Source organism: Bidens hawaiensis, unplaced genomic scaffold (genome assembly GCF_021521415.1).
Source record: "Bidens hawaiensis isolate Kalapana, Puna unplaced genomic scaffold, B.hawaiensis_p1.1 tig00012557_1, whole genome shotgun sequence".
Lineage (NCBI taxonomy): Eukaryota > Viridiplantae > Streptophyta > Magnoliopsida > Asterales > Asteraceae > Bidens > Bidens hawaiensis.
In genome coordinates, this window is record NW_027492029.1 from 114,623 (window position 1) to 138,390 (window position 23,768).

Here is a 23,768-nt window from a genome sequence, read left to right on the forward strand (position 1 = left end):
ATAAGTAATGCGCAAATCCTTGTACATCTTATCGGCGCCGGGATGAACGGAATATCGAGATTTGTGCGCTTCACTCAGGATATCAGCGCGAAGATTCTCATCAAAGGGAATCCAGATGCGATTGAGATAGCAGAGAATTCCACCCAGATTAGGGACAAAATGCGTTTCCGCGCCACACGCTAACTCGGCGCGAAGGTTACCATTACTGATGGATGCGCGCTGCGCGTCACGAATACGCGATTCAAGGTTGCTTTGGATCGGCGCGAAGTGAAGCTGCGTGCGCGGCAAAATACAGTTGAGCTGGCAGGGTTTTCGGCTGAGCGCATCGGCTACCACATTAGCCTTACCAGGATGATACCGGATCTCACATTCGTAATCGCTGATGAGTTCGTTCCATCGGCGTTGCCTCATGTTAAGTTCCTTTTGGTCAAAGATATGCTGAAGGCTTTTATGGTCAGTGTAGAGGATACACTTAGTACCATAAAGGTAGTGTCTCCAGATCTTCAAGGCAAAAACAACTGCACCAAGTTCGAGATCGTGAGTTGTATAATTCTTTTCATGAACCTTAAGTTGCCTTGATGCGTAAGCGATAACCTTGCCTCGTTGCATAAGAACACAACCGAGACCTTGGTTGGATGCATCGCAATACACGACAAAATCATCATTACCCTCAGGTAGCGCAAGAACAGGAGCTTCACACAACAAACGCTTGAGCGTTAGAAAGGCTTCTTCTTGCTTCGAGCCCCAAATATATGGTTTACCTTTGTGCGTTAGAGCTGTTAAAGGCAAAGCGATCTTCGAGAAGTTCGAAATGAAGCGCCGGTAATAACCAGCTAAGCCCAGAAAGGAACGGATCTCAGAAGGAGAGGATGGCGTAATCCAGTTCTTGATTGCTTCAATTTTGGATGGGTCGACATGAATACCCATCTTGTTTACAACATGACCAAGAAACTGTACTTCATCAGACCAGAATTCACACTTGGAAAGCTTAGCATAGAGTTGCTCAGCTCTAAGCTTTTGCAACACCAACCGAAGATGTTGCTCGTGCTCGGCCTTGGTCTTAGAATACACCAGAACATCATCGATAAACACAATCACGAATTTATCCAAGAAAGGCCTACACACCCGATTCATTAGATCCATGAAAACGGCGGGTGCGTTGGTTAAACCGAAGGACATGACCAAGAATTCAAAATGGCCATAACGAGTTCGAAAAGCAGTCTTCGGAACATCTTCATCGCGGATGCGCAACTGGTGATAGCCAGAGCGGAGATCAATTTTCGAGAAACAAGAGGCACCTTGGAGTTGATCAAAGAGGTCGTCAATACGCGGTAAGGGATACCGGTTTTTAATGGTGAGTTTGTTCAACTCGCGGTAATCAATACACATGCGAAACGATCCATCTTTCTTTTTAACGAACAACACCGGAGCACCCCAGGGCGAAGAGCTAGGGCGAATGAATCCTTTAGCGGTCAACTCTTGAAGTTGGCTTGCCAATTCTTGCATCTCAGCGGGTGCAAGACGATAAGGAGATTTAGCTACGGGGGAAGCACCAGGGACAAGATCAATACGGAACTCGACTTCACGAGCGGGAGGGATACCAGGAAGATCATCAGGAAAAACTTCAGGGAAATCACGCACAACAGGGATATCGCGAAGCTTCTTCTCTTCAGCAGGTTTAACCACATGGGCTAAGAATGCAACACACTTCTTCCGCATGAGTCTTTGGGCTTCGGCGCAAGACATAAGCTTAAGACCACTGGAGGGTTTTTCGCCGTAGATGTGAAGATCACCATTTTCTTGAGGAATGCGAATCAACTTCTTGGCGCAAATAACTTCGGCGCGATTCTTCGAGAGCCAGTCCATACCAATGATAACATCAAAGCTTCCAAGAGGCATAGGGATGAGGTCGATTAGAAAATCGTTTTCGTTAAGATTAAGCGTGCAATCTTTTATCACCGAGTTTATTAAAACAGTTTCACCATTAGCCAATTCAACTGAAAAATCTTCTTTTAAGTCATCGCGCGGTCGCGCAAGCTTCTGCTCGAAGGCGCGAGAGATAAAACTTCGATCGGCGCCAGTATCAAAAAGTACAGAAGCATAAAATCCGTTAAGCAAAAATGTACCATTAACTACGTCATTATTCGCTTGCGCTTGGTGCGCGGTTATGTTAAAAGCTCGTCCACGCGTCACTTGGTTCGAAATCTGGTTCACCGGATTCGCTTGTGTGATTTGCACTTGTAGTCTCGGGCACGCGTTCCGGAAATGACTGGGATCACCGCAGTTAAAGCACGATCTGGGTCGTGGGTTTTGGTAGGTTGGTTGTGGATTCTGCGGGTAGACTGGTGGTGTTGGCGCAATTGGATTGGCGGGAGGGACTCTACAGAACTCAGCAGAGTGACCAACGCGGCCACATCGGTTACATTGTCGACACGGGGTTTGGGTTGGGTGGTGAAGTCTACAGGTTGGGCAAAAGGGTTGATTTCCTGTGTAAGGTTTCTTAGGTGGCGGGGCAGGGAGTGCGGGATTGGTTAAGGCATAGTTGTGGACTACAGGAGGTGTTGGGTAGGTTGACAGTGGGTTAGGCGCATAAACTGGGGGTTGGTATGCGGGTTGCTGGACAATGGGCGGGTTGGTAAGCGCATAGGCCTTGCGCCTGCGCTTGAGGTTGTTACGGTTTGAGGGTTCAGGTTTGGTTTCTGTTGGTTCAGGGGCAGTCTTGGTGAGTTTGGTCTTTTCTGTTCCCCGCAGGAACAAGGTTCCTGCTCTGACATGGTTGTCGCTGAGCACAGCGGCCAACTCAATAGCGTCCGGGAGGGTTACTGGGTTTCTGGCCCATACAGAATCTTGAATTTCCATGGGGAGACCCCCAAGAAATTTCTCTATGGCTCGGCGGGAAGGGGTAACAAGGTGAGGGACCAGTAAGCTTAGCTCGTGGAAGCGCGTCGCGTACTCGCGCGCTTCACCACTGTACTGCTTAAGATTCCAAAATTCCTCCTCCAGGCGCTTAACTTCGTTGGGAGGGCAGAATTCTCGCGTAAGAATTTCCTTAAATTCCTCCCAGAGCATGCTGGAAGCAGCTTCTGCGCCACGCGCATGAGCTACTCCATTCCACCACGTAAGCGCTCTGGATTCCAGGACACTGGAAGCATATAGGGTTCGTCTGTCTGAGGGGCATTGGGTATGGAGGAAAGTGTTTTCAATCTTTTCGAGCCATTGGAGCATCACGGTGGTTCCTTCAAGACCTGTGAACTTTGGAGGGTTACCCGCGTTAAAGGACTTAATGTTATAACTCGAGGTGTTGTTTTGGCTCAAGGCTTGGGCTATCGCGGCGGCCATTTCCTGGGAACGTTGCTGTCTACGCATGCGCGAGGCTTCTCTTCTCTGAAATCGGCGAGATAGCGGAGGCATTCTATAAAAATTTTAATTTTAGTTAATATCTTGGTTTTAGCGCAAAGTTTTAATCTTATAAAGCTTGGTTTCACGGAGTCAGTTACAGTCAACAGTTAAAGTAAAATAAATGATCCTAAATGCAGACTTAATAAAGGTAACAAATTCGAATCAAGAATCGACAATTCATGTATCACCATGACTTTCCGAATTCCCAATTTAAAATATACGAGCAAACGAGTATTGGAGATTGACGATTCATGTATCACCATGACTTTTCAATCCTCAATATAAAACATACAAGAAAATGAGTATTGGAGGTTGACAATTCATGTATCACCATGACTTTTCGGATTTTCAATCCCAACAAACGAATATGTAAGTAAAATCAATAAAAATCGAAATTCACAAAAATCGAAATATCGCGGAATAAAACATAAAATCATATACTGCGCAAGCGCGAGCAGATTCATAAATAACGAGTAATTAACAATAAGCGCGCAAACATGAGATTTCTCTCATGCGCGAGAAGGGACTCTTAGGTATTCTAGGCCGTTACGTCTAACCACCTATCCTAAAGTCAACGAGCTCTGATACCAATCTGTAACACCCCGACCAAAGGCGGATTATACATCGGGGCGCCACATATTGTTTCATTACTCGTGACACTATTGGGTGTCAATATTTAATAAATATGTTCATTCACGCATGCGCAACGTATACATAAGATATAAATAAACCAACATAATCAATATATTATAAATCAAAATATTCGAACAGCAATAACTTGTCTTGATACATTTTAATCTAGGTCCAAAAGTAAAAACGTCCTATGTGTCCACAAGCTCCAAAACAGCTACTGCAAACCTGAACATGTGTTAAAATAAACGTCAAACACTTGCGTGTTGGTGAGAAATCAAGTTTAATACAATACATAGATAACAATAAATCTGCGCGCAACACGTGTATGTCTGGTGTTTAACAAGGGTGCAATCAGATTGTGATCAAGCCTAAATAGATCATAGCTCATAGTTCATAGTTCAATCCGTGCTCCTAATTGAGCACAAAAACGAGAAAACATCTGTGCAAGTGTAAACAAAGAAAACCGTAAACGATAGGTCTCCCGTGTTCATCTAATGGATCCATGAAAACTTCGGAATAGGCCGAACAAAGCGGTTAATGATACACACATACAAATAAACAGCCAAGTAAACGTCCTCAACACATGGGATACTGCGCGACTAAAGTTCATAAACAAGTTTAAGACTCTAAGTTTGTATGAACACATGAACATCCCAAAACATTTAAAAGCAAAAAGGGATTAGGTACGAGATTACTCACTTGATAAAGATGCGATGATAGATAAAGCAAGAACCAACTTTAAACAAGCACAAGTTAACCTATAAACAAGATCATTGTTTTAATGATTTGTTTTAAGTCTTGATTATAAGTTAGCATAATTAATAAGTTATTATATATAATATATTACCGGAAAACAGGGCAGAGGAGAGGAGAAAACGGAGGCAAGAGAGGAGGGAGGCGGCTGAAGAACAACGGCAGAGAGCAAAAAGGGAGGAAGAGAATAAGTGTAGTGTGTGAAGTGTTAAGAAAATAGTACTATATATAGGCAAACCCTAGGGGACACAAACCCTAGAAAAGATCTCCAAAAGTAAAAGAAAAGATATCAACAGTAAAAAGTTCTGAAAAGTAAAGATATCAAAAGATATGGTAGCAGGGAAAAAGAGAAAAAGGCTGACAGGATTCAGAAAAAGGCATGGGCGGTTCAGATAAAGTTACTGGTCAAGCATGGCAAAAGCAGATTCTCAAAAGATTATGTCAGTCACTTTATCTGCCAACCAATGGGGTTGGTGCGCATGCTGCGCCGAAAGCAACTTTTCAGACATAAAGCAGATTAGGTCAACAGCTCAAAAGATAAGACAACACAAAAGCATACAGGCTGGATAAAACAGAAGACTAGACTAAAGGGTCAAGCGCGAGAAGGCTGAGTGCGCGAGCGCGAAGGCTGGCACAACAAACCTTAGCGTGCTGCGGGAAGGATCACAAATCCTTAGCGCGCTGCGGGAAGGATCACAAATCCTTAGCGCGCTGCGGGAAGGATCACAAATCCTTAGCGCGCTGCGGGAAGGATCACAAATCCTTAGCGCGCTGCGTGAAGAACCTAGAATTCTAAGCGCATCGCGGGAAGAACATTCTTAGCGCGCTGCGAGAAGAGTTCTCTTCACGCATCGCAGGAACAAGATGTCTTCACGCAGGCTTCCATGTAAGGAGTCTGGCGCGTGGAGCTGCGCAGACAACCTTAGGTGGGAAGGAACAAAGGACAAGCAAAGAGTTAAAGAGGGAAACAAGGCGTAAGGGCGGGACGGCGACAAGAGGGAAAAGAAGGCGGAAAGAGAGGAGAGGGACGGGACGGCGGAAAGAAAGAGAGAGAGAGGCGGGAAGGAAAATACATTATTATTATTATTAAAAGTAAAATATAAATACTAAATCATAAAAGAAAGAGTTCGGGTCAGAGAAACGGGTACCTGGGTCGGGTCGGATCAGGGCAGATGTCACAACCATTGTCGTCACCACCACCGCCATCACCTGATTGAAACTGCCGTCGTCGTTGTTGCCATCACCACCATTGTGACCACAACAGTCGCATAGCCTTTACGTGTTTTTCACAATGTTGTAAAAGTAGGTTTCCAAGGTCGAGTACTCACCGAATACTCGCTACAAGGTATGTCGCCGAGGCGAGTTTCTTTAATTCCGCCTAGTTGCTAAGAACTGATTAAAGGTGGTCAACCTCAGTCAGAATCGCATCTAGTCGGTGAACTTGAACCGATTTTGGCTTAAAAAATAAAGCACAACTCGTATATCTTTAATATTAAAGAATAAATATCATTTTTTTTACTAAATGACTAACAATTTTAAGAATAATTTATTAATTAAAAATATATTTCTCTATTTTATATTGATCTTTACTTATTTTATTATAAATATTAGTAAATTTATGATATTTGACATATATATATTATCCAAAAATTATTTTTCGTTATATTTATCATGTCCGAGTACTTTCCGAGTACTCCCCGAGTACCCCGAATACACCCAACTCCCCAGTCAGCCGCCTTAGGTCTGTCTAGCGACTTTTGCAACCTTGGTTTTTCAAAGTGTGTAAGGGCGATAAAATATTGAGTAAATAATTTGTAAGGGCCCAATATAATCCCCAAACTCCAGAATAATTTGCGTAGGTAACGATAACTCAAAAGACGTACTTGTTAAAATAAAGTATATATTACTATTTCAGAAGTGGCCAAGGTTGCGAAATGGTGACGTCTATATTTATTTCCTTATATTTCACCCTTCAACAAACATATTTAATTTTGTTGACTCCGGGTAACCTTCACCGACTGATTACTTCATTCTTCAAGTTCAAAATCATAAACGAAAAGCGAAAAGTTGGTGATGAAATCGTATCCAATTTATTGTGAAGTTGGTGATGAAATCGTATCCAATTTATTGTGAATTAATAATAGAAAGATAAAAAAACATACCCTTCGGCCTTTGTTAACAATCTTTTTTTTCAGCGTCAGTTCAAGGTGTAAATTATGTTTGGGCAGGCTCACTAGTTACAAGCTAGCGGCTTGACAGACTGATTCTCTCATTCTCAATTAAACAAATTTGGATGTACATATTTAGTTCAAGATTATAATAAGGGAATGAGAATAATCTGAGAATGAGCAATTTAAATAGATGAAGTTGAATTGTTGGAGGTTAAAGTTAAAAATTTTAAAAGAGAAATTAATTTCATTTTTAAATCTTGATTTTGGCCAACCTGTAATAGGATGAAAGTCAAAGATGGGCTCTTCCCTAGTGGGATTGGTAGATCAGAGAGAGGGGTAAAGCTCCTTGGAGGGGCTGTTAGTCGAGATCCCTACTTTATTAAGGAGTTGGCGAGGCGGAGAGCATCTCGTGCGGTTGATCTTATGAAACTCTTACCTTGCCTTAGGGATCCCCAGAGCGAACTCCTCCTGCTTAGGTCTTGCATGGGGGTTGCTAAGTTGCTTTTTGGGTTACGAACATGCCACCCCCATATGATGGATGATGCGGTATCCTGTTTTGATAAGGGGCTACGAGAAGCCATCGAAGACATAGTTGTATGTGGAGGCTCGTTCTTTGGTGATCTTCAGTGGCGACTTGCATCTTTACCGATGCGCTTAGGGGGTTTAGGCCTTCTTTCGGCTCATGATGTTGGGGTTTACGCTTTTGTAGCGTCGAGGGCTCAGTCTTGGAAGCTACAGAATCACATCTTAAGGAATAGCGGAGTTGTCGACCTGGACCCAGACTACGTGCAGGCCCTGGAACGCCTAAATGGCGCTCTCCCAGACTTTGACATTGGCGGTTTCTCTAATATGGACACCGCCCCACCAAAGCCTCAAAAAACTTTGACGAATGCCCTTTTTGGAAAAATCGTTCAGAGCCTGGGAGAAGTTTTTGGATTGTCCCCCGACAGAAGGCGGTTTTTGAATGCTTACAAGGTCCTCATGCCCAAGATTTTCTGACCGTTATCCCGATTGATGGCTTGGGCCAAAGCATGTCTGCGGTCGAGTATAGGGCCATTCTTAAGTACCGTTTGATGGTCCCAATGTACCCAGAAGACGAAACATGTCCGATCTGCCGTAAGGCCTGCCTGGATAAATTCGGAGAGCATGCGGTTCATTGCAAGGAGATGCCTGGGTTCAAATACCGACATGATTGGGCGCGGGATGTTCTTTGGGACATCTTAAGGCGAGCTGGGATATCAGCTAAAAAGGAAGCCCCCGTAAACTTCCTTACAAACCCCACGGAAGGGAGATCCACTCTACGACCGGCAGATTTGCTCGTCTTTGGTTGGGCCGGGGGAAAACACGCTTGTGTTGACCTCACAGGGGTATCTCCCTTAGCTGGTTTGAGGGATAATAGGTTTGTAGCTGGGCAAGCAATGAAAAGGGCTGAAACGAAGAAGGTGGAGAAACATACTAAAGCCTGCGAAGAGAACCAACATGTTTTTGTCCCTCTGGCTTTTGATACATTTGGCTCCTTGGCACCGGAAGCTATCCGTTTTCTAACCAGGGTCCAACAGGTTGTGCATAGCAATGTGTCGACTCCAAAGGGGCAGGGGTATGTCTTTAGCAGGTTAGGGTTTGCAATTCAGAAAGGGGTGGCGGCGCAACTTGTTGCCCGCCTACCTGCTATATTGATGTAATCTATGTTTCTACATATTGGAACCCAATTTTTGACACATCTAAATAAAGAAAATTGAATCTTGATTGTTATATGAACTTTAACATTTTATCTCTAAAACTAAAATACAAACTTTTTTAAAAGCTTTTAAACACTTTAACAGGTTAACCTATTTTTTAATGGACCGGGTTTGGATTGATCCATTTTTTAAACAGGCCATGTTCGGGTTTATCTATTCAAAAAACTAAATGAGGTGACTTATGCCAACAAACCCAAAACCTATATTTTTTGTGATATGTTTGGGTTGTGTCAATATTACTGCGCCAAAATTAATGATGGTTAGTAAAAATCTATATATGTTAGACTAAATAATAATAATAATAATAATAATAATAATAGTAAAATATTAAAATTAATGATACTGTTAAAAATATTTATAGTAGTAAAAATTTTTGTTAAATATAACATTAACCATAATATAATAACAATTTTGATAAATATAACATCGATTTAGGCATTTAGCTTTCACACTTGTTGAAACTTCTGGCTCTGTTTCTCGCAGTAAGTCACCATGCATAGGCATTGACTATTTGGTCATATCATCAATCTAGACTGGATTTGTAGTTATAGTTACATTTTATTTAACTGGAATTGTTGAAATATACTTCTGGAAATTCCTATATATGATCCTCCTTGAGTTTGGCTATGTATATGGGCGTAGCACTTATATATAGAGAAGAAGCTATAGTGTCACCTCATGGGCATGTTGATATAATGTACTATACACATTTTCTAGTGTTTTTGATGGACTTATCATGAATATGATATTAGATGTAGAAAGTATGCAAATGAGCCAAAAAAATGGGCCTTCGAGCTTAATGGTAGATACCTGATGGAAATAATATATATAAAATGTATTAAGTAAAAAAGAAAATAAAAAATAGAGAATGATGAAAAAGAAGATAATGATCTATACTTCTAGTTGAAGGGCGAAGAAAAATAAGGGAGGCAAAGTTAATGTGCCACATTGGTGAATGAGAGGGAATGATTCAAATAAACCATACCTACCAGCCTAACAAATAGCTAAATGCAAGCATGTGAATGATTATTTTTTTCTCTTTATATCCTCTCTTACATTCACTCACACTTCATGTCACAAATGCATCTCATAAATGCATGTATTGGTGAAGGTCTAGTAATACTACCAACTTTTGCACGAGTTTGATTCAACTTGTGGTTGAGGTACCGATCACTACTCCTGCTTCAACTAAGTTATTTACTTAGAATATTAATAGTCCCAAACAAATTTAAACTTTTGCTCGGTATACTCTGCTTGATAAAATCACCATCGAAGACTACTTTGCAAAAAGTGGTATAAATTTAGGCGCTATTTTATGTCCGATATAGGGTTTGCATGAGGAATTCGCCAAGCATCTCTTTATCAATTGTGGCATTGCAATGATTGTTCGGTCACAAATTTATTATGTGTAAAATCTTAATAGTTGGCATCTCTTCAATCGACGATTCTCTTCTACGGGCTTCTTCACTACATCCTCTTCAACTAAGGATAAGATTCTTCATGGCATTCATCCCATTGCTTTTGGTGTATGTGGCGCTCACGAAACGACTTCATCTACAATTACCAGCTGGTTAGTTCATATAAAATTATGGAAGATACAAATTTTAGAGTTCCTTCTGATTATTAATCGTATGGAATTCTATAGTGATTTATAAAATTCCCTTACTGTTCAACAAAAAAAATAAGCAGTTACTAAGAATTAAACCTCTAATCAAGTTGTAGTGTTGCATATTGTTAAACGCCCTATTAAAATCTTTGTACAAAATGACGTAAATAATTAACATAAATAAATGGTGACTATATTCAGAACATTCTACGTGGGTCACTTAAATTCCAAAGTGTTAATAGAAATTCTCTATCACATATATTACCACAAACTTTTGTCTAAACTCGACATCATCCACTTAGATGACAAGAGCACATCTAAACAAAAACCCACGTCAGCAGCTTCATCTTGTCACTTGTGAACCCTTTTAAGTACTACGTATCTGTGTTTCATCATATATAACCTAAAATAAATATTTTTGGTTTTATTACTTGTTTGAATTTTCATGACCAATATCATTAATTAATACTAAAAAAAGCAATACCCTAGCAGCACCCTGATGACGTTCTCTAAAGGAGGTCACTCGTTCAAGTTTTGTTCCTTACAAAATGTTGTGTGCGTGTCAGGGTTTTAATCATAGGACCTTCAGATGATGGTTTCCCATGAAATTGGTGAGGGCCAAGTCATCAGCGTTGTATGCGATCGCGAATGTGGATGACTTTTGCGAATGAATATACTCAGGTAATCAGGCTTTATCAGGCTTTATCGTTCATTAAAAAACACTGCTTGAAAAACAAGTTTTATTAATTGTTAGTTATCATGACCGATATATATATCAATGTTGTGTGCATTTTATTTTATGATCTTGTCTGATTCATCTTATCATATGACTGCGTTTAGCAAAGGTCAACTATGGCATCAACTACTTTCACGAATTTAGCAAATAAATTATTTATCAATTAGATATTTAAATGCATTTTTATATTAATTAAAGTCAATTGGAGGACTAGATGTATGTTTATGAATTATGATAGATATATTTGATCTGTGTTTATAATAGACAATCAATTCATATTTTATTATAATTTTTAACATATATTTGATTAGAAGTCAAAGCAAAGTTGTATACAAGTGTTACTACATCAATAAACAATAACCAATTAATTATTTCTAGTGGGATTTCATGGGGCACCTATAAGAGATTAAGATACTTGGAATATTTAATGTTGCTGTTTTCAGCATGCGTGATGAATAATTTGCAAGATTTATTTAGAAGAAATTTTTAATAACCCAAATACCAGATGTTTATTTTCTTAATAATCCAATGCATCTCCATATATAAAAGATTGCTGCAAGTCACCCAAACAAGTAAACAACCACATTCATGTACGCATTCCCATCATGTATGTTCTTCATATAAAGTTATTTAAACTTATTAAATTTTATTCTGTTTCTTATAATCTTTTATTATTTTTTTTGTTTTTTTCCATTGAAACTTATTAAACAACCACATTCATGTACACAATCCCATCTTTTGTTATCTTTTATCAAATTTCATTCTGTTTCTTAAATTCTGGTTTTGAAACTTTAGTTAACATCGAACTTACATAATTGAGGCAAAGGTGTAGCAATCAACTTTTACCTTCACTTCACCATTTCTAGACTTAGAAACTATGTTATTCGTAGGGACTCTCACTGCCGAATGTGTAGCAGGGAAAACGTTAACTTTTACCTTCACTTCACCATTTCTTCCGTCCCATTTAAAACCCATGACTATTATAAGTATATCTACATCCTTCGATTCAGAAGAAACCGAGTTGACCTTATTATACTCAATTTCCACCTCCTTGAAAACACATGTCCTCATAATTCACCTATTCTTCATCTACCTAATCTTTTACTATAAAAGGATTCAGTTTACCCATACCCGATCCAAAAACAGACTCGCTACCATTAGCCAAAGCTGACCCCCCTCCTTATACGGTGGTCTACTTATGGGATTACCTATAGTCCCACTTCCATACAATGAAACTGAATTAGAATTTCCATTTAATTCGGTTACTTTGCAAAATAAAACAGATCCCATCCTGTAAATTCTTTAACGGATACCTCAAATTTTGAACATTGATATCAACAATGATGGTTTCACTAATACTCTTAACCACTTTAGTGAGGATACCCACCTTCCCGGATGCCAAGCTCTCGTATGTATCATAATCCACAAACATGCATTCAACCAGTAGAGACTAGTTATTTAAAACCCATTAGGAGACCATGCAATCAAAGGAAGACCGATAATATCACTCACACCATAAGTTAATCTTAAATAAAATTTTCGTAACTAAAGGTACACTTAGAAAAAAAACTTCAAGTTTCCAAAATCCTCTATGTGACATCAAATACATATTAGAGAAAATTGTCATTTGACTCCCTGGATAATATCGGCGGAAGACCCTTAGACCACTGAAAATTATTTTACGCATGTTGTGCCATTGTATATCTTCGGCGCGCTTTTTCTGCTCCTTCCGTCAGTTGACCAAGCGTTGACCTGTTAAAAAATGTTGAAATTACGTTTTTACCCCTAAGCCTTTAATTCGGTTTAAAATAATCATACAAAACCATGTAAATGCCGGGATTCAAACCCCAGACCTCCGGTTTAACATCCCACCAAAACTATCACTTGAACTAAGTTAGTGTTTTGTATAGCTATACAACATAAACTATATATTATCACTTTTATCACTTCATCTTCTCCAATTATAGTTAGGGTTTCTAAGTTTTAATTCCAGACAATTGATCCTCATATAGTCATATCACGATTCCAACTCCATGATTTAATCAAGTTATAATCAATTTGTCATCACGGTAACTATTTAAAGTCATATAGTCGCACCCTGTCACCGCCGCCATCTCCACACCACCTCTCTGTCGCCACATCATCTCTTCGTCGCGGTGACAAAAACTTGTTTTCGTTAACCTTTTGTATTAATATATTGTGCTTGTCTTGATATTGGTGGTTGCCCGATAAAACTTGGTTGCCGGAAAATTGGTGGTTACCGGAAAAACGGGAAACGGGGAAACGAGTGCCGGCGCCGGAAAAACGAGTGTGCTTCAAGTGGTGATTTGAGATAAATATGTTAGAGATAAGATTGTGTGCTTCGGGTCGCCGGAGAAACGAGTGTCGGCGCTGGAGATAGTGCTACGTTGATGATGAGCTGCTGCTGTTAATATTATTATTATTGTTATTAATATGATGATGATGACGATGGTGCTACGATTATTATTATTATTATTATTATCATTATTATTATTATTATTGTTAATATATTATTTATTAGAAGAAAATTACTAAAATAGTCTTGACATCCAACAGTCAACTGACGGAAGGAGCAGAAAAAGTGTGCCAGAGATATACAATGGCACAACATGTGCAAAATAGTTTTCAGTGGTCCAAGGGTCTCCCGCCGATATTATCCAGGGAGTCAAATGGCAATATTCTCTATGTATTAGGAATAGCCTTAATATCAATAATCCACACAACAATATTTTTATCCGAATTAAAGAGACCAAGAAAGTTAGACTTTATAATATCCCCTTCACTTTACAAGGTTTAGGCATTATGGGGTGTTTGGGATTCCTTATTTTACCTCCTTATAACTTTTTTCAAAAGTTATAAGTCATAAGTCATAACATTGTGACTTATTAACTTATCATCTCACAGCATAAGCAATCCCAAACAACTTTTAACATTTCAAAAAGTTAATATGTTATAAGTTGGTAAAAATAAACAATTACAAACACCCCTTAATAACATACATTTAAAAAGAGAATGAGGAGTGGAGGGTTGGTAACCTGCGTTATTTTCTCTTAAGTCGTTTTCTCACATATGAGTTTTTGTATGATCTATAATGGTGGGGATTAAAGAAAAGGATACCCGTATGTTTTATTAATTATGTGAAGATAGGAAGGTTACTATTCTTCTTTCCATTGGGGCCACCTTTAACTACCTCCCAATATAAAGGGATCATTTTTTAACAATTAGGAGATGAAAGACATATCTTGGATTAGCTTACTAGCATAAACACATAATGTTTTATTTTTATATTATTCAGCAATATTATTATATAAAAGTACCTCACCAACTCCTCTAATTGCTTTTATGTTATTGATAAAATGAATTTAATAACAAAAATCATATTCTAGAAATTATATTGTTATTTACAAAACATTATAATCTATAACCGGTGTATTTATTTAACTCTATTAACACATTGTATCCTGTGCTAACTTTTATAGAGTTTCTTTGTAAGTTTTTTTCTTTCTAAATTTACATAATCATTATATCTCAATTGGTCGTTCGTGAAAATTGCATATTTGCATGTGCACTATAAATCTATAATACGTCAGCTAATTAGACTGTGCTTGGTCGATTTATTGATAGAATTCCACTAAAAGTTTATCAAACAGTTTGTGAACGATAAATCTTAATGAACAATAACAATGTTAACTTATGAATGAAACCAATCACAAATTAGGACCACACGAACACAAAGTTTGCATAACGTACTCAAAGTGAAAGCGATTACAGGACTCTTACAAATAAACAAACTCTTAAAGCTTGGTCATGTGGCACCTAGCTACCAACGCGAACTGTGCATGATTTACCTGATCTCGTTGGTTAGCATGGTATTGAAAAATGGAGGAAAGTAGTAAAGAACGAGTTTGATGGTATTGAAATGAACTACGACTTAGAGCTTGTTAAACCACCTCCTAGTCAAAACCCATATAACTGAAATTGGTATCGGACTCTTTGGGGAAAACTTTCAAGTAAAAGGCTAGACAGATGCAAATATAAATTTTAAAAGGATTGTGGTATTCACGAATTCAAGTGTCCTACAATTAGTCGAAGCTGAAGCTCGAGAAAGACGAAAATAGAGAAGCTCGATCCCACCAATTTTAAACGGTTTAATTGTAGAAAGTTTGAGTACCTCATTTACACTCGACCTGATTTGTCAGTGTAAGTCGGGTGAATTAGTCATCATAAGCAAACACCAACAATGTTACACCGAAAAGGCATTGAAACAAATTCTTCGGTACATAAAGAGGATGATCAATTATAGAATTATGTATCAGTGTGATCAATGAAACCAAATACTTAGTGAATTCTCTTATAGCGATTTAGGTGGTGACTTTACGGACTACTGAAGCGTTAGCGGTATATTCTACGTCGGGGTAGAGCGCCATCACAAGGAATGGAAGCTACATAAAAAAACAAAAACAAACCATAGTACGTACTTTTTGTCATGTGAAGCTAAGTTTGTGGCAACTATTACAGTGACATATCAAACCATACGTTGGAGAATCAATTGGTGGTCAAAATAATCAGGGCAAAGAAGCATCATCAATCCGATGTTTTATAGAAGCAAACACATCAATGTTAAAAGTATATGAGAAAATTCTTAAAATAGTCCATTTTTAGAAAAAGAAACACAAATATCCCTTAAGTTTTCAACTCAATTCCGTTTCTTCCGAACATTTTCAACCAAAATCCGATGGCTCCGTTAAGTTTTGAACCAAATCATCTTCTACAATCTCAAATTTATCTTGGAAATTTAAATAAGTGCCTTTTTGAACCAAATCTGTCTCATCTGACAAATTTCAACTCAACTTCGTCTCCTCCGACCATTTTCAACTCAATTTGTCTCCTCCGACCATTTCAACTCAACTCAAAATAGGGGGACGACATTTTTGAAACTTCGTCTTCTCCGTAGAATAACCAAATTTGTCTCCGGCAACAGATTTTAAGGGTCATTTAGGGAAGTTTTCAAGAAAAAAGACTATTCTTGGTTTCTCTATAATATTTTAAAATTTTTCTCTAAAAGTATATATAATCTTTTCCTAACTTCAGCCGATAGACTATGTTCATTGAGAATCTAGTACTAGTGAGTTGACCATCGACATGATGTAAATGACAAAACGTAAAATCTTGTCAATATTTAAATAGTAACTTAGCATATAAAAAGAACAGAAAATTGTTAGACCTAAAGCATATGCTGCATATCTAGCTAATCATTCCCAGATACAATGTACCAGTTTTTTTTTGTATATTACTAATGTATTATCAATTGTTTATTGATAGTTAATTTACACCTTCCTTTCAATGGGAAACCACCAATATTTATTCCCATTATTTTATTAATTGACTTTCAAGAATTTGAACTTGTGTTAGGTCAACTCCTTCAGTTCTTGGTTAAATATTTGAAAGTTTGAACAGTTATGTAAGTTGACCTCTTATTAATTTTCAAAATTCATTTTATTTATTTATTTATTTATTTATTTATTATGAAAAAGGGTTGGGGTGGATCTAATTCATAGGACACAGTAACAAAATGATTAGCTAAGAGCTTTCTGTCAAGTAGTTAAATTGTTGCCTTCCATAACTGGTTTAGGACTCAGATATTAAAGTTTTAGGTTTATTCCATATAAGTTGGACCATTTAATGGAGGAGCCTCCATATTTCTTTACAATTTTTTTCAGCATTTTAGAATATTATGTGTCGCATTCTGATTAAGATGTTCAAATACACCGTGGCCAACATGGAGCTATTTAATATAAAAGTATCTTCTTTTGATATGATACGACTCTTGTTATTATAAAGCAGTTGATCAAATGACCATGCAACCATCTTTTATAGTAACAAGCCTCACAAACATCAAATCATGTAACCCGAAAAAGTCTTTTTAAGTAGTTTATCTAAATGTGTCAAACGGTTGGTTATCATGTTGTAAACGTGTTAATTGTGTTGGTGGCGTGTAAAAAATGGGCCAAAATGGTAATTTGATAGGCCTGTTTAATTGAATGGGTCAGCCCAAACAAGACCTGTTTAATTAAACAGTTCAACTCAAACACAGTATGTTTCTAAAACGGATTATAGATGTGACCTAAAACCCGTAAAGAAAGTAAGGTGAAGATGTTAGAGTTAGACCATTGAGTTTGTAATTTCTATTCTTGTTAGAATCTATATCTTCATCTATACAACTTAACTGAAAAACATAATGTTCTCTATACTTTGTTTTTAAAAACTCACACATCAGATACTCCATCTATGTCTTTATATTTTTACTAAAATACATCATGGTTCATTTTTAATATTTTAGTATAGAGATATATGGTTGTTGGGGATAACTGTTTACAAAATTGTTCATGACATTATATTGTGTCATTATTCCGTCATTACATGTTTTTATCTTTAATATTAGGTTAATAGCGATTATATGATCCCAACATTAATCTTATTTGTGATGGTTTCATGATACTTCAAAACGGGTTTCCAATTGGGTTCATGTCAATATTAAGTTTTGTATGGATATTCCCTCATGATGGTTCGCAATTGTCACAAAACTGTCCTCTTTGCCATCATTCCATCGTTAATGTTAACAAGGTACATTAAACGTACGCGGTGCTTTCGTTAATAAAAAAGTTACTATAAAGTTGCATAGAATTTATTAACCTTTAAGCACAAAAATAAACCTACCTCAACATCTCCAATCAGATTTGCTTAATAAATAGTCTAATTTTTCAATACTTGAAACTCATTGCTCAATCAATGCTCAAATCCGTTCATATTTGAAAAACGCATGCATGTTACAATCAACGGTCCAATTTGTTCAAATACAAATCAACTACATAAGACATATCACGCATTGCACAGTGCAAGTTCACACATTTGCGTTGCGTGTTTTATAACCAAGGTTGGAGTTTTGTTTATTGAAACATTCATGGTTGAAATAACTAATGATTTAATTGCACACCTGAGAAAGACTTTTAGTCTTGGTTGATATTCTTGTATTCTCGTTTGAAAGTCAACGCGTGAATGTGAAACTGTAAATAAGTAAAGAGAGCTATTTGAGAATTGAGATGTGCTTAAACTGAGTTGTGCTTTATAACAACTTGTCTAAGTTATATTTAATAAACATAATAAACAAGCTCGAAGCCGATTCGCACAAACTCTCGCAAGGATAGACATTTTGTAGATCGAAGTATATCTTCCAATAAAAAAAAACCAAACCCAACAACATGCTATGCAAGATGTACTCGTTTAAAAAAGATCAAATTACATACTTTCTCCATAAAAAGCCACCAAATTCAGAAACATCCACAAATAAAAACACAGAGATAATAGCAATGGCACAAGAAAGTTGGGGCTTACGTCAGCGAAAGCCAACCTAAGTAAGATCATCTTCTTCCTCCTCCTTAGCCTTCAGCAGCAGCTTCACTCTCAACAAAAGCGTCGTCTTCCACTCATCCTAGGCAAAAAAAAATAATAGCATATTATTAAATTATTATTAACACTATTATTATTATTAATAACAATAAATTTGAAAAAATATATGAGTTACCAGCTTAGTCATGCTGTCAAATTCCTTGACAGCATCAGTGAACTTTACAACATCTTCCTCATCTAGTGCACCAGCTAAATCCTGTCATTAATAAATAATTATGCAAATTGAGTATATCACGCTCAAAACATGAATAATTTCATATTTGTCCGACAAATATCATAACATGAAACATACCCATTATTCATATTTATGACGTAAATACCCTCCTATACTTAAATATTTAGGTTATGAGAGTTAAGTGAAAGGAGAATAAGGGTAAAATAGTCATATTATAACCTGTTTAACGAAATGAGTAAAAATTAAAACTTTAATTTTTTTTTAATTGGTATTTAATTGATCAACAAAAAAAAAATCATAATATCAGATATACCCATTATTCATATTTATGACATAAATACCCTTCCTATATGCAAAGATTTAAGTTAGGAGAATAAGAAGGATATAATAGTCATACTATTATTTGTTTAAAGTAAAGAGTAAATGTAAAATTTAAAGTTCATAACGGGTCATTTGATATGTAATATTTTGGTTCGGTAAAGTAACATACAGCCAGTAATCTGTATTCACGAGTTGCTGAAAATGTCGGATCAAGTTCCTGCAAAAAGTAAACAAAAACTTTCACTCACTTTAAAACTTGATATATAAAATTTAAATTATTATTTTACCTGATAACGCTCCAACGCATTTGTGATTGCAACTACATCACCTTTACAAAGTTGGCATATTCCAGCATTAAGTAGATGCCCTCTAACTCCATATTTTAGCAAGTTATTATTCAGAGATTGTTTTGCTATTTCTTCATAAATCTCTATAGCCTTTTGATATCTGAATACGAATATTTTAGAAAATTATCTAATTGATGCAAAATGTAATTAATGCAGAAAAAAGAACAAAAAAGGGGGCAATTTCATACATAAAATTGCAAATAATAATATAATATCAAATTTACCCAACAAGAAAATTAATATAAAATATACCCGTTCAAAATAATTAAGATTTCATATTAACCTGGTTCACTAAATACAAAGCCCATTATACCCTTTTACTTGTCCTTACTAGGCTGCCAGACCTTTGTCAAACTGAACATTCGTTTATTTAATAAACGAACAAACATGAACACATGTCCCATCCGTTTATGTTCGTGGGCGTTCGTTCATTAACACTCGTTTAGGTCTGTTCGTCTACAGGTTTTTATCTTCATTAGTTTATGATTTTTAAGTTCATTCGTTTATATATCCATTTAAAGTTTTTGGATCCATTACAATTTAGTCTAGCGTTATTATTTTTTAGGCCAGACAAAGTGATGTACATCAGTTCATGTTTACTTTAATTGGTGTTCCCTCAGTTATGTTTATTCATCTATGTTTACTTGATTTAGTTCGTTTGTGTTTGTGAACTGTTCGTTTATACTATTAACATAAGAACATAAACGAACATGAACCCCTCATTTTCTTAACGAACAAGAGAACCCTGTTCATTTAACTTCGTGTTTGAACATTTGTTCGGTTAAAGTTAAACACACACGAACATGCCCTGTTCGGTTCGTTAACCGTGCGTTTATACTATTAAAAACATACACTAATACGCTCAATTTCTTAACAAACTAGCACAGATAAGAAAACCCCGTTCATTTAAATTCATGACCGATCATTTGTTCGATTAAAGTGAAACGAACAAACACAAACAGATATATATTATATTATGATTTTATATTGGGTAAATATGAGATTATACCAAGTTTTAAGGGGCTAATATGTAATTATGCTAAAAAATACTTACTGTTCCAGTTGAGCTGAAAATTGTGCAATTTTCTGCTTGCATTGATTAGCAGAAGTTGTTACTTCTTCACCTTGAAATAAATCAGCTGCTTTATCATAATAAGCAATGGCTTTTTCTAAATTCTGTTCTTGTTCATACATCTCAGCAATTTCCTGCAAAGATATATTTTATATTACAAATAAAATAATAAAATTTATAGCACAAATAAAATAATATAATTTATAACATATTTAATGAATAAATTGGTGGTGTACCTTGCAATATCTTGCAGCCATACTAAGCCTACCAATTTCCATGAATAAATTTAATGCTTGTTCTAGGCAAGCTATGCACTCTGCATACATTAATTCAATATTGAGATTTATATAAGTCTGTAAAGTGTAAACCATTGCTTATTTTCAATTTGGTCCCCGGACTTTGGAAATTGTTATAAAACCATCTTAACTTATGAAAAATGTTACAAATGCTATTTAAGTTACTCAGAATGTTACAAGTTTTGGTTGAAGTTGACCAAAATAATCAATTCCTTTAGTAACTAGTTTTGAAATTTAGTGACCAAATTAGATACGAACTATGAAGTGTGACTATGTTGCTAACATAGTTGTCAATAGCGAATAGCGGTAAATAGCGACGGGTCACCTATATGCTACATAGCGAATAGCGGTATATAGCGACCGCTATTTCACATTTAGAGATAAAGGAGTAGAAAATTTTTAAGCAAATAATTAGGCTTTATATTCACAAAATAAGCTTTTACGGTGGAACTTGTGGTAGGTGCAGCTGTTTGGTCGATAAACAAGCCTTAAAAATAGGTTTCTACAATTTTTTATATTAAAAAATAAAATAAAAATAAAAAGGAACCCTAAATACCGCTATAATCACGCTAAATGACCGATATTTAGTATATAGCCGCCTATAGCCGCATCGCTACATAGCGCGCTATAGCGCCCGCTATCACTGCTATTGACAACTATGGTTGCTAATTATTGTAATTTGTGCTAAGCTTTTATATCCAAAAAATGAAAGATCAGTAACAGTGGTAAATGAAATTTCAACCATCATTGATAGATAGAAACTGTCAGGAAACGTAGAAAAATGAATTTAAATCATTAAATGGACTAGGGTGTTTATATGATGCTATTTGAAGGAAATGGCCTTTGGATCTTATAAAGTTCCTTAAATGATCATATATAGTGATAGAAATATGTTTAAAGTATTGGGGATGTGTTAGTATGTGATCTAAGGAACTCGTACAAGTCTTTGTTTAACGGTCAAAAAATTGTAAGCCATGCGTTTAATCTTTGAAGTTTGAAAGTATATTGAACAAGAAGGCTTACAAAAAGAAATTTCCAAGGACCATTTTTGTGTGTGTGTGTGTGTGTGTACAAACATACACACGAATAGTGAAACAGATGTTGAATAAAAAGCTAACCCTTGGTGTTTGTTTTCTTGTATGCATGACCCGCATCAGCATAAGCATTAGCAGATTCGTGTTTGCTATCCATCTGCAAATATTAAAATTCATGACAGTTAAGTTAACAAAAAAACAATAAACAGGTGGAAAAATACATTATGCAAAGCAGCATCATATACCTTCAAATGACACTGAGCCAACTTGACATACACAGCTCCAGCTTGATCCCCTGAGACATCAAATGTCATTTTACCATACAGATATAAACAATATTTACAAAAGCAAGATCCAACTTTCTTGTATAAATCTATACTTACAAGATTTAGCAAGTTTGTAGCAGTTAGCAGCCTTTTCAAATAAATCACCAGCATCTTCATATTTAGACCCGAGCAGGCCCCACCCATTCAGCTTCTTCTCAGCTTTCTTCTCAAATTCTTGACCTTTCGATATTTGATCAGACATTTTGTCTGAGAGTTTGTAATGAAATATAAACAAGAAAATGTTACAACAAAAAAAAAGTAAAAATAATATTTCACTTGTAAGTGTACAGAACAAGTGCATGTCCTTAGTTACATTTTAGATACACAAAATCCAAACATACCTCAAACGATAAATAACAAAATGATGTCCATACATGAAGATATAAGAAACAGCAAATCAAATAAGCTTTACTTACAACCAAAAACTAGGGGTGTGCACAGTTCGGTTCGGTTATTAACTTATTAGCCTCAATCAAATTAATCAATCGGTTTTCGGTTCAGTTATTCGATTAAATTTTCGTTTTTCGGTTCGGTTAATTACCAAAATCAAATTTGGGCTATAATTTTTATTTAGAAATGCATGAAATGGATGCATAAATACATGAAATGAAAGTATATAATAGCTAAAAATATATATATGTAAATAGGAATGGTTCAGTTCGGTTAATTTCGGTTAACTTAGGGTACAAAAAATAACAGATTTTCGGTTAATTCAGTCATCGGTTAGGTTTTGTCGGTTTACGGTTCGGTTAGGGTTTTGTCGGTTTACCAGAAACTGCATCTCTCTCATTTGTTTTGCATATAAACCTATTTATTAAGCAAACCTTTAATAATCTCTGCATCTCTCAGGTAGTTTTTACATATAAACCCTAATTTTGACCAATTTTGACCTGGAACTACATGAAATGCACCTTTGGTGAACAGTTATCCATGATCTGAAATCAAACGGTGTCCTAAACGTACAACTCAACACTAATCACATCAGATTCAGTAATTGATTATAATATCAAGTTTCAATTAGTATAATTAAGTCCTTAACTACAGAAATCAAGTTCGATTCATGAACTCTACGGTATAACTACTTGCAATTAAACCGATGATTATCGAATAACAGCATCCGAAATTGAAATTGAAATTGATTGATAAAGTAACAAGCAAGAATGAATTGAGTAAATAGATCGGAAACTAATGAGTGAAATTAGGTTTTTGAAGATGAATACTTACGTGTAACTGCAGTAGGAGTTTGATGATGATCGATTTGATTTTGATGAAATGTGTAAATAAAAGTAGACAGACAGCGGCTGGTGGACGACGGTATGATATTATGATATTTCTAAGTTTTGAAAGATGCTTTGGAATGAAGAAGTTGTTATATTCTAGATAGATAGATACCGAGTTAATTAAGTTTACACTTTTTGACGGAGGATGTCAAATTTATTTGATCTTGATTCGGTCTCTATTTTCTTTGTTTAAGTTAGAATTAACTTCATGGATACTTTCTTTCGTCTTAAGTTTAGACATTGGGATGATAATGGGTAGGATTTAGTTAAACATAAATATTACAGCTATCTATAATCTACAATTATATATAATAACTATTTATAATTAAGCATAGAGAGTATAGAGAGAACTTATGTTTTGATTCATGTGGTTTGTTGATTTTATAGTCGAA

The 23,768-nt window shown here is 36.2% G+C and overlaps 1 protein-coding gene across 2 annotated transcripts; it reads right to left on the reverse strand.

The window, feature by feature from the left end:
* Positions 1-18,286: 18,286 nt before the first annotated feature.
* LOC143541382 (alpha-soluble NSF attachment protein-like) lies at positions 18,287-23,493 on the reverse strand. 2 transcript variants are annotated; one of them, XM_077034218.1, is made up of 10 exons: positions 23,321-23,493; positions 22,154-22,303; positions 22,016-22,065; positions 21,855-21,927; positions 20,677-20,756; positions 20,423-20,574; positions 19,309-19,468; positions 19,191-19,238; positions 18,641-18,721; positions 18,287-18,547 (listed from the first exon to the last, which is right to left on the reverse strand). In XM_077034218.1, the coding sequence occupies exons 2-10, from the start codon at positions 22,296-22,298 to the stop codon at positions 18,467-18,469; spliced, it is 870 nt and encodes a 289-aa protein (XP_076890333.1). In that variant the 5' UTR covers positions 22,299-22,303; positions 23,321-23,493; the 3' UTR covers positions 18,287-18,466. The 2 variants fall into 2 exon arrangements, with proteins under 2 accessions (XP_076890333.1, XP_076890335.1); XM_077034220.1 differs by having other exon boundaries at positions 23,331-23,492.
* Between the last annotated feature and the right edge of the window lie 275 nt (positions 23,494-23,768).

What these genes read in the sequence shown, in the direction of transcription:
- LOC143541382 (XM_077034218.1), bottom strand. Translation starts at nt 22,298, where the DNA reads ATGTCTGATCAAATATCGAAAGGTCAAGAATTTGAGAAGAAAGCTGAG. An exon ending in TGGCTGCAAGATATTGCAAG is followed by an intron (nt 20,575 to 20,676) that starts GTACACCACCAA and finishes ATATCTTTGCAG; the next exon opens with GAAATTGCTGAGATGTATGA. An exon ending in TTTTCAGCTCAACTGGAACA is followed by an intron (nt 19,469 to 20,422) that starts GTAAGTATTTTT and finishes ATTCGTATTCAG; the next exon opens with ATATCAAAAGGCTATAGAGA.